The following is a 12096-nucleotide window of genomic DNA, read 5'->3' as shown; positions in this document are numbered from 1 at the left end:
TCACGGATATCTACCTCATAACTATCGCTTAATTGTATTTTTTTTTTTTTTTTGTTACTGTCGCATTTTCCCCAATATGTTAGATGATAAATAACCGATCCAAACAAAGAAAAATGGAAAAATAACTTTTCAAAGGGTAAATATATGAAAAAGAACATTTCGACCACTCCTTGTTGTCTGCGATTTATGCATCGCGACCCTTGTTATATCACCATGCTTCACCCATAAAATCCCCCAAAAATCCGTCCGTGCCCATTCACAGCTGTGCCTTGACACTCGGTGATACATGCTACATGAAGTTTTTTGATCAAAAGAAGGTAAGTACGCGATAACATCTCGTTAAAATCGTGGCATCTGTAATTCTGCTTTCACGTGTTCCCGCTTCCAGTTAGGGTTAGCTGTTTCAAAAAAAAAACATTTTTTTTTAAATGCCCTCCTGTTCAAATTTTTTCTTCCCCCAGAAAATTGAGATTTTAAGCTTTCCAATGATGTATCACATGCATATAAGACAATTTTGAAATTTGGCCAAATTGTGGGTCTCAGAGCGGAACTTTAAGTTACGCCATATACAGTACATGTTTGATGTTTTTAGCAGGACTCTGACAGCGTAGTGTTTAATGTGTGTATTAGTGTGCAGCTTCCTTGTAGCTTGAAATGGGACTTGTGAACTAACGTAGCGAAATTGCCCCCTTGCTCCACATTCGGGCTGCAACTAACGATTATTTTCATAATCGATTGATTGGAGGATTAATTAAATGATTAATCGGATAAATGACACTTGTTGTTCCAGGCATGCTCTAAGTAACCATGAAGACAAAATGACTACTTTTTTCAAATATAATAATTTTATTTAGGGCTGTCAAACAATTAAAATTTTTAATCGAGTTAATTACAGCTTAAAAATTAATTAATCGTAATTAATCGCAATTAATCGCAATTCAAACCATCTATAAAATATGCCATATTTTTCTGTAAATTATATGTATATTCTGTAAAATAATTTGTTGGAATGGATAGATAAGACACAAGATGGATATATACATGTAACATACGGTACATAAGGACTGTAGTGGGCATTTCACTCTACTGTCATTTAAATCTGTCTATGCTGCCCTCACTCCGAAGCGTCTACTTTTTCCAAAGCTAGACAGCTAGTGAACAACGCCTTAATAATCAGACTTCTTCCTTTTTCATCTGATTTATTATTAAAATGGCCTCAAACCATCGTCCTCTTTAGACCGTAGTGAAACTACAAAAAAAAGTACACAAGCATTGCATTAGCAACAACGTTAGCTTAGCACGCTATACAGGTTCACTAAACATAAACAAAAAGCGTCTCATACAAAAAATATAACATTTCGCTTACTAACATAATATGTACATTCTTTACAACAACCATACTTACGGACAAATCTTGTCCAAGGATGATATAAGCACAACATTACAACGTAGGCGTCAGGCCGAGACGTCGTGCAGCCATATTGAACTGGCAAAAAAGCAATAAACCATGTCGCAAAGCGACCACAAGAGTTCGCTGTTAGACAGCACAAAAAACCTTGCTGTAATACTTACCAAAAGGCAGAATACTGTCTGAGCGAGACATGTGCGTTAATTGCGTCAAATATTTTAACGTGATTAATTTAAGAAATTAATTACCGCGCGTTAACGCGATAATTTTGACAGCCCTAATTTTATTATAACTTTCTGACTTAAGTGTACAACTATACTCTTTCAAGAATATAAAATTTGTTGAAAGGTTAGGAGTTCAAAACCCAACTTTCTCTTTGTAATTTAATCAGGCAAATCTCAGTACATTAATCAGGCAAAGTCCAGTTCAATCAAATAAAAAAGTTCTGCTGATTGACATTTTTCCTCCCTCTGCAAAGTCTCGGCAAAGTGCTGGTTTAAATTGTACCAATGATTAATTTTTTTCTAAACAAGCTACATAACATACATTTGATTAAAAATGGGGAAAAACATTTCTCAAGCTAAGTTGTAACACATTTCTGTTGAAGTCAAAGACGGTGTGTTTATCATTATTATTATTATAAATTCACATACTTTATAATCTGAATTATTTTCAAACAAGAATAACGTAAAAAAAAATGCTTGCCTTTATTAAATGCTTAATTGAGGAAGTCCACTCAAATCTGCTCACGCTGCTCACTTACACACGCACAATGAGCTGCAACCACACACTACCGCTAGTGTTTAACAAGCTAAACAATGATTGACACATGCGGAGCCTTGTAGGTAGCGCTCCCAAGCTTCTCTGGCAAGATCAAACATTCAACATCTGTCATCGTCAATCATTTAACAAGCATCTCTAGCTGCCTGCTGACCAAGAAAAGCAGCAGGAGTGAGAGTGAGGCTGTATGAGCATGAGGCAGAAAAACAAATATTTTTTAAATCAAAACCCGATCCTTTTCACTCGATTCCGATCCTCTGAAAAACGGCGCGATCGGCCCGATTTCTGATCACATGATCAGATCGGGCCATCCCTATTTACTTAAACATTCTAGCATGAATTAAATGATTAATAAAACAATAATAATAAGACATTGATGTTCTTTAAACGTGACACATACGAGTTTAAGATGTTCCAGGACCTGGTTTAGAAGTTGAAATAGTTGAATGTCGAGCGGGATTTTCACATTATATTTCAATTACCGTATTTTCTGCCCTATAAGGCGTACCTAAAAGCCTTCAATTTTCTCAAAAGCAGACAGTGTGCCTTATAATCTGATACGCCTTATACTAGTATATGGATCAATATTGGTTAATCATGGAATGACATTCCCTTTAGCGCAGCACCATCTAATGAATGTAGAGCGCAAACCCAACTACTACTACTGCGCCTTATAATGCGGTGCGTCCTGTATATGAAACAGTTTTAAAATAGGCCATTCATTGAAGTGCGCCTTATACTCTGATGCTCCTTATAGAGCGGAAAATACATTAATTTGTTCCACAGCCCAAAAACCTCCGCTAAATTCTTAAGAAATACTGCTGGTACAATTACAAATAGCAATTACACATAGCACAATAAATAAATTCTAAATACAAATCGGAATAATAATAATTATTGTTTATCTAACAAATCTGGTTCTGATGTGGTAGATGTGTTTTGCACGCTGTTCCTGAATGCACCGTGTGACTGACGACAGCGTCAAAGAGGTGCGGTAGAGTTGGAAATTTTTACTTTTTTTGTTGTTGTTGTTGTTGGCTACGGTGGACAGCAGCCATGTTGTGTTCCACAAGTGTGAAGTAAATGATTAAAAACCTGGCGAAGCTGGCGACTTCCTTACTGATGTTACAATAATAATATTTGTCACCTTAACTTAAAAAGATTGGCGAATGGAGGGTGGAGGAGGACCGTCGAGATTGTAGACATATTCCTGGCCGTATTGTCGACCCATGTTGATTACTCTCCGAAGAAATTCTGCCGTGCGTTCATCTTGCGGGAAAACAATGAAATTTCTACGCAGTCATAAAAAGTCGTATTTCGAGCATATCGTCATATGTTGTGACAAATGACGAGTCAGATTTTACGTCGGATGTCGAAAGGATCGTATGTCGATGCGATCGTATGTCAAGGTACCACTGTATAGTTAATGTCCGACACTTTGTGTGTCCTTGCAGAAATTGCCATTAGACTTCAGTTCTGATTACCTTAGCTTGCAACCAAAATTTAAAGAGGAAAAAAATGCATGAAACAGAACCGAAATCGTATGAAAGTGAACTGAAACGAACATGCAAAACCAAAAAAGTTCAATACATCCATGTGATACGTAACACCCACGCACGAAGTGTTCAACAACCTGTTGAACTGTGCCGAATTAATTGATCCCGTTTTATGTTCGTGTTTTTAGAGCGTAGATTACATGATACGAGACTACATGATTCGTGCCAAGAAAAGTCAATTTTGCAAATATTGCATTTGTGAAAAGTGAAATGTTGCCTTGTTTGTGATGTTTTAGTACAATTGTGTGCCCAAGCTGGACTCGAGTCATTCGACGCTGCCATGGAGTAGCGGTACGCAACTACTGTATTAGTTGACGACAATAATCGATAATCCAATCCGTTGGCAACAAATTTATTAATGGATAATTATAGGTTTTATTGACTTGTTGTTGCAGCCTTAGCTCTGCTGTATGCCATTAACTGTGTTTTGGATGTTCACTATTGTCAGGAGTTCACATTTAGTGAATTTGGTATGTATTTCAAAACAATGGTGCTTCTTAAAAATCATACATTGATTATAATGCATTAAGTTCTTTGAAAGTGATGGATAATAGAAGGAGGCTCAGAGAGTCAATCAAACAATCAGTAGCAAGCCCTTATTGCACAAATTATTCATGAACACGCAGTTATGAGCTTTCCAATTGTTGTTTATGTGTTTGTTGTTATTCTGCAGTCAAGGCAATGCTAATCTGTGTTGTAGTGTTCACTACCAGCCCTTCCCAGTCAAAATGGTTTGGATTTCTATCACCATCACTGGCACTGTTGTGGCATGAGCTCAGATGGCCATTTTTAGTTGGGAAACTCTCTAGTGTTGCAGAGGGCCAGATAGATTTAAATAAAAACTGTATTTTACGTTCACTGGAGTTAAACCTCAGATATTTCCATGTGATTGGTGATAAATTGACAACAGTTGACAGTAACAGTATTCTACTGTTTCTTTTAACCTTTTATAGGGCAATTTACTTTTTCTGGTAATTAAAAAAACCTGAATCCCACAAAGATGTGGACATCACATTTGGTTTAAAAAAAAAAATAAAAAAAATAAAAAAACCTCCATGACTCAAAATGTACATGCATGCATGTATACTGTAATTTTCAGACTACAGTATAAGGCGCACCTGACTATAAGCCGCCACCCACCAAATTTTACACGAAAACAACATTTGTTCATAAATAAGCCGCAGTGGACTATAAGGGGCAGCTGTCCTCACTGTATAATGGGATATTTACACCGAAAGATATTAACCGGTAACGCTTTATATGACAGCGGCGTCATAATACTGTCCTAAGACCAAATGAACTACCATGATACCGTCATGATACCATCAATGCTTCAAAAAGCTTCATGTGGCAATCATTGCTCCCTTATGGGAGAGAGTCAACCTCTGCTGCCCTGCTACCAACCCTGTTGTTGTCCAACATGCCTCCTAGCATGCATTGTAACGCTACAGATGTAAATGAAAATCAAAATTCATGTTCTGTGCCAATTATTTCTTCAGTTACTGTTCCAGTTGTTTAATTAATTGCTAGTTATAGTAGTTGGTAACACTTTATTTGACAGTGGTGCCATAAGACTGTCATAAGACAATCATAATTATAAAATGACACTGTCATGAGCATTAATGAATACTTGTAACAGATATTATTTAGTGTCATCCGGCAAATCATCTCACTTTTGAATGGATGTAAAAGATATGGACTTAAATGGAGTTAGTGACATTATTTGCCGGAAGACACTTAATAACATCTGTCATAAGCATTCGGAAATGCCCATGATTTTGTCATGTTATAATTATGATGGTATTATGACAGTCTTATGACGCCGCCGTCAAATAGTGTTACCCAACATTGTATTAAGAAATATTTAATAATATTTATGTTTATATATTTTTCATTTAAAAAACTAAAATAAAATGTTCATTTAAATAAATCAATAAAATTAAAATGGTTATGGCCTCAAATAATACTAAGTTTTTTTTTTTTTTCCATTTCATAGTATTTAACTCATTGCCAGTCATTGCCCTCCATTGACAGTTCTAGATGTCCAATTAATTTGAACTGGAAGAACTGAGATTGAATGTGGATTGGACTTCTAGCGCTGTCAATGGCAGCGAATGAGTTAAATGTATTCTTTAGGAAGGGTTAAATTCAACATTATTAACAACAACAAACATTTTTATACTCACCAGGATTGTATCCAGAGCCTCCTTGTCATAGTATTTTTTCCTCTCATATTTGTCACGGATAAATATTTCCACAGCCCTGACAATCTCAGTTCAGGAATAAAAAGTTATTAGTCAGTTTTATACAATCAATAATATGAAAATGAAATTCAATTTTCTACACAAGTTTCAACCAATTTAACTCAGTTATCAACATTTTATCTAGGATATGGTTTAGTAACTGTAGAAAATTGATCCGACCTCCCAACAACATGAAGCTGCTTAATTCTGATCCTCTCCAGTGATTTCATGACATTGAAGGTTAAAGCCACTGACGTGCAGTTATTGTTTTCCAAGGAAAAGGGGACTGGATTTAAAATGGATTTCTTTTCCAGAGCCTCTGGCACTATGTCTATCCACTGAGAGCTTCAAGTGTCACTGCCAAGCTGAAGTGCTCCTCAGCAAATTCCATGCCAAGTGGGCCCTTAGCTTAGCTGGCATTAAAAATGCTGGAATTTAAAAAGAGTTTAACAAATAAACTAACAAAAAAATCATTATTGAAGTATTTCGCGGTATTTGTAAATTACAAGAGTTGGGCAGATAGCAAATCTCCCTGTAAATTCTAAATTCGTAATAACTTTTTAAGCTTTATTTGTAATTTCTTTGATAGATTCCCAGTTTTTTAATATTGTTGTATCCTTTGTTTTCACTTTACCACAATCATTTCTAATAGGATGCTTTACCTACTGGACCTAAGAGCAAAATTTTCAAAGTAAATCCAAATTATGTAATGTACATGTTAAGGGTGTAACGGTACATGTATTTGTATTGAACCGTTTCGGTACGTGGTGCTCGGTTCGGAACGGAGGCGTACCGAACGAGTTTCTGACGTAATGTAACCCTTACTTTTCGAGGCTGTGAGTCGATCGGGTTACAGTTTCTTTGTGTAGATTATATTGACTCCGTCTTCTCTACTATAATGAAGACCAACACGGTACGACAGTATAACTCAGAAACGTCAACGGCGCGACGTGGCCGCCACGAGAACGCAGTGAAACGCGGGCGTTAAAGTCAATCAGCCAATGCACACCAGTCGCAGTACGGCCGCGTGTTAGACGCGTCCCAGAAGCGACTCAACACGAGGCACGCGAAAAGAACGGCAGAGTTTATTATTTGACGTGAGATGCGACCCTCCTGCGTCCATACTACTACCGGTAGCTAGAATCGGGCAGACCGGAAGTCACTTGTGTAAAAATACGGTGGATCCGGTCGATTTTCAAACTAATATGCAATCGTAACCCACTATTTGAGTCCATCAGAACTCTTTGAGTGGTAAATTGGGGCACAGTTGACTTGTCTTTGATGATTTACTGCAGTCTTCTCTGCTATAATAATAACCAACACGGCCCCGTGTTCAATACACAACCCTCCTATCACAACAAAACAAGTAGGAACTAATATTCACATAGGAACTAAAGTTATACAACATAAAATATACAATATAAATGAATACTACATCACGTTTGTAAAATATAAACACATAATAAAATAAATAATAGCCCATTTAAATAAAATAAATTGAAATGAGCTAAAACACCTGTAATTAAATAATAAGAATAATACACAGATCCTGCTTACACAATTAAATTTAATAATTTCTGTGTGGCGCTTTAACTTGAGAAAATCCACCAATAAAGCTTTTGAAAACTGTTCATAAGAAAAAAAAATGATTCATTGAGGCATTTCATTTGTAAAATACATGTTAAAATCTTTGTCATTGGGATTTCTTTTCTCTTTAGCACAGGACTTCTTTTTTCTTCTTTCTTTCAGAAAGAAAGCTAACTAATACGCGGGGTCTGAAAGGCAAATTGTTGTTGGATTATCTTTAAATACCTGCTACTTTTTGAGCAGAATTCTAGCTTTGTATAGGCTAATGTTCCTTTTGTTGAAAGCACAAAGGTGTGTAATAAACAACTAGCAAATTTATATTTTGCATTTTGTTTTCTTACTGTACCAAAAATGAACCGAACCGTGACCTCAAAACCGAGGTACATACCGAACGGAGATTTTTGTGTACCGTTACACCCCTAGTACATGTGCAATATGTGGAATATTAAAATACCATACTCTTTGGACTATAAGCATCACTTGACTAAAAGCCACACCAACCATACTTTACAAGAAAATGGTAGGTTTTCATATAAAATGCACTGGACCAAAGTTGCAGGTGTGCGTGCACACTGCATTATGGTATATTTATATTAAAAAAAAACATCCATCTTATTAAAGGGGACGTTCATAATTTTTGATATTAGGCTTAATTTTCGAGTTAACAAGATTAATTAGACGGTCGAGTTGGTTTCAACAAATTCTGTGCAGTTTGTTAGTGATTTGCTAGTTGCAGGGCTCCAGAGTGGCTAAGCTAGCGCGACGCAATGGTGCTTGCTAGCATGCCAGTAAAAAAACGATATTAACAGATCAAACTGTTCAAATGAAGTCATGTAGTGGGCAAAGAGTAAAAAGTAGAGTGTGTCAGGGTGATTGATTTGGCGATGGGGAGTCCCTTTCGTTCCAACCAAGAAAATCTGCGGTAAAAAAAAACAATGTTATAACAATCCGCCCTGCTTGCTTAGACAGCCTGTTCCCTGCAGAGCTGCTGGATTACAAATGTTTCTGTCCATACTACAATTATTGCCATGCAATGGTAAGCTTTGATAACTTGATCCTGAAAACATAGCTAACATCATTGATTGTATAGGTCATCAGTGTTTTGTCATGCTGGCATAGGTTGTTTTTTTTTATTGGCATGCTAGCAAGCACCATTGACACTCGCTAGCTCAGCCACTCCGGAGCCATGCCATTAACAACAAACTGCACGGAATTTGTTGAAAACAACTCCACCGACAAATTAAACCCCCTGCTACCTTGAAAATTAAGCCTAATGTCAAAAATTGAACTTCCCCCTTTAAACAAAATCCATAAATAAAGTGCGCTGGACTACAAACTGCAGGGTTCAGAGTGGGAGAAAAAGGTTTAAAGTAAAAAATTAAAAATACAGTAATATTTGGCCGTATTTGCAAAAGATTCTTCTGCCAATGTCTATCGATTAACTCATTGGCTATCATTGACAGAAATAGACGTCCAATCCATTTGAACTGGGAACATTCATTCATTCACTGCCATCCCTCACAATTCAAATGGATTACACATCTACTAGTTATAAATTCATTTACATATACAGCAATATGATTAAAAAAATAATAATACTCTGATCTTTGTCAAAATCACACAGATGAAAAAAACGGTGTCTGCTTTAATTAAAACCACCCAAAAATTTATAGGTTTTCATATTTTAATAAGGATAGTATGCAAACAATGACAGAAGGGGGAATAAATAAGCGAACCATCAATTTTAACATTTTGTGCCCCCCACCCCCTTTGCCAGCAATAACTGCAACTAGATGCTTCCTGTAGCTGCAGATCAGTCTGGCACATCGATCAGGACTAATCTTGGCCCATTCTTTCCAAAAATTCTGTAGTTCAGTCAAATTCCTGGGATGTCTGGCATGAATTGCTGTCTTAGGTCATGCCACAGCATCTCAATGGGGTTCAAGTCGGGACTTTGACTTGGCCACTCCAGAACGTGTATTTTGTTCTTCTGAAACCATTCTGAAGTTGATTTACTTCTGTGTTTTGGATTATTGTCTTGTTGCAGCATCCATCCTCTTTTTAGCTTCAACTGTTTGACAGACGACCTCAGGTTTTCCTGCAAAACATCCTGATAAACTTTTGAATTCATTATTCCATTAATGATTGCAAGTTGTGCAGGCCCTGAGGTAGCAAAACTGTCCCAAATCATGATGCTCCCTCCACCATGCTTCACGGTGGGGATGAGGTGTTGATGTTGGTGAGCTGTTCCATTTTTCCTCCACACATAACGTTGTGTGTTATTCCCAAACAATCCAACTTTGGTTTCATCAGTCCACAAAATATTTTGCCAAAACGTCTGTGGAGTGTCCAAGTGCCTTTTTGCGAACATTAAACGAGCAACAATGTTTTTTTAGACAGCAGTGATTTCTTCTGTAGAGTCCTCCCATGAACACCATTCTTGGCCATAGTTTTATATATAGTTGATGTGTGCATGTAACCCGAGTATCAATGCCGCCCCGCGTTCCGCTCCCACCTCTGACTAGGCTGGGACGCGAACCCGCGCACCGCGACGATTCTAGTCGGCAGGCAAGTTCGGTAACCACTGCGCCAATAAGCTCGAGCCAACGGCGCAGCCGTTGGCGTCCTTACATGAAGGAATCGGCAGGGAGGTTTCCACGTGCTACAACGGATACACTCTGTGTGGACCCGTTCCACTCTCCCCCCGAAACCTTCGCTGCCGATCCCGGACGAGCCCCCACTTGTAACCCGAGTATCAATGCCGCCCCGCGTTCCGCTCCCACCTCTGACTAGGCTGGGACGCGAACCCGCGCGCCGCGACGATTCTAGTCGGCAGGCAAGTTCGGTAACCACTGCGCCAATAAGCTCGAGCCAACGGCGCAGCCGTTCGCGCCCTTACATGTGTGTCATGACTGTGCAGTGATTTCTGTAAGTCTTTAGAAGACACTCTAGTCTTCTTTTTTACCTCTCTGACTATTCTGCGCTGAACTCTTGGCATCCTCTTTGGTGGAAGGCCACTCCTTGGGAGAGAAGCAACAGTGCCAAACTCTCTCCATCTGTAAACAACTTTTCTGACTGTCGATTGATGAACATTCAGACTTTTAGAGATGGTTATATATCCTTTCCCAGCTTTTTACAAATCAACAATCCTTGATCGCAGGTCTTCAGACAGCTCTTTTGACTGAGCCATGATGCACATCAGACAATGCTTCTCAAGACATTTCTTACCAGGTGTGTGTTTTATAGTGGGCAGGGCAGCTTTAAACCACTCATCAGTGATTGGGCACACACCTGAATTAAAATGTTTGGTAAAAATTGGTTTCAATTGCTCTTTAAGTCTCTTTAGGCAGAGGGTTTACTTACTTATTTTTCCCCCTTCTGTCATTGTTTGCGTGCTATCCTCATTAAATTATGAAAACCTAGAAATGTTTGGGTAGTTTTAGTTCAAGTAGACACTGTATTTTCATCCGTGTGATTTTGACAAAGATTAGCTCGCATTTGATGGTAATTTTATGAGGAAATGTGAGAAATTCCAAAAGGCTCAGATACTTTTTCATACCACTGTAAATAATTGAACGTCTAACATCGTCAATGGCACTGAAAGAGTTACTAATATAGTAATATTGATATCAAGGATCCGTTAATATTTCAAACACGTGCAGTTATATTCCTGCAGAAATATAAATGATGCACAGACATGGACCAGTGTTCAAATGACAAATGGAAAACCACCGCAGTCAATAGAGGCGTTGCAAGTGCCAAGTGCTTGACAGTATTTTTATGTCTGTTTACAAGAGAGAATCCTGATAGGAGCTAACCTCTCTCCCTCACCTCCCCACCCCAAAATACAGACACAAATCAAACAGGTGTATGCAGCCTAACAGCCACAAAATTCCAAGCGCTGTCAAATTGCACAAAGAGTTTAACCATAATCTTTTTACTGGGCACTGAAAAATCTTTTTATCTAACATTAACATTGCTATTGTCAATACTGGACTAAATGGATGATATTCTACGCTGGTCCATACCAGCGGGGAAAAATTAGAAGTGTGAGCACACTCACATTCCATCCTGGATGTCCAAGTCCCTCACTTTATCTTTAAGGGTCAGCTCAGAAACCCTGCAAAGCAAACCAATTTCTGCAGGTTGTTTCCGTGACCTTGTCCTTTCGGTCAGTGCCCCAGAGCTTGGCCATTAAATGAAGCTCAACTCTTAGTGAAAATACTGTCAATCTCACAGTTCAACTGTCTCCCCTCTCCTGAACATGACTCGCTCATGATTCAGTCCTAAACCGGAGGGCTCAGTCTATCTACCCTTTTGCGGATGAGAACCATGGCCTCGGATTTGAGTGTACGGATTCTCATCACCGCAGGAAAAACTCAGCAGTGTAACCTAGGAGTAAACTCTGAAGGTCACAGGTGGACCATGTCACCTGCCAAAAGCAGACATGAGTTCCTCAGGCCTCTCTCCACCCTTGGTTGCATCAAGACATTTAGACAAAGAGCATACTTAGTACAAGTAT

At 38.3% G+C, this 12096-nt stretch overlaps 1 protein-coding gene across 2 annotated transcripts in view; it reads right to left on the bottom strand.

Annotated features, from left to right (window-relative positions):
* LOC130922844 (stromal membrane-associated protein 1-like) overlaps positions 1-12096 on the bottom strand; it is a 102545-nt gene that overhangs the window by 71360 nt on the left and 19089 nt on the right. For both annotated transcript variants that reach the window (XM_057848022.1, XM_057848023.1), the window contains exon 4: positions 5931-6006. In XM_057848022.1, the coding sequence (XP_057704005.1) occupies positions 5931-6006 (76 nt within the window). The remainder of the gene's footprint in view (positions 1-5930; positions 6007-12096) is intronic.

The sequence above is a fragment of the Corythoichthys intestinalis genome, chromosome 10, assembly GCF_030265065.1.
Source record: "Corythoichthys intestinalis isolate RoL2023-P3 chromosome 10, ASM3026506v1, whole genome shotgun sequence".
In the NCBI taxonomy this organism is placed as follows: domain Eukaryota; kingdom Metazoa; phylum Chordata; class Actinopteri; order Syngnathiformes; family Syngnathidae; genus Corythoichthys; species Corythoichthys intestinalis.
This window is presented reverse-complemented; position numbering and strand designations above follow the sequence as displayed.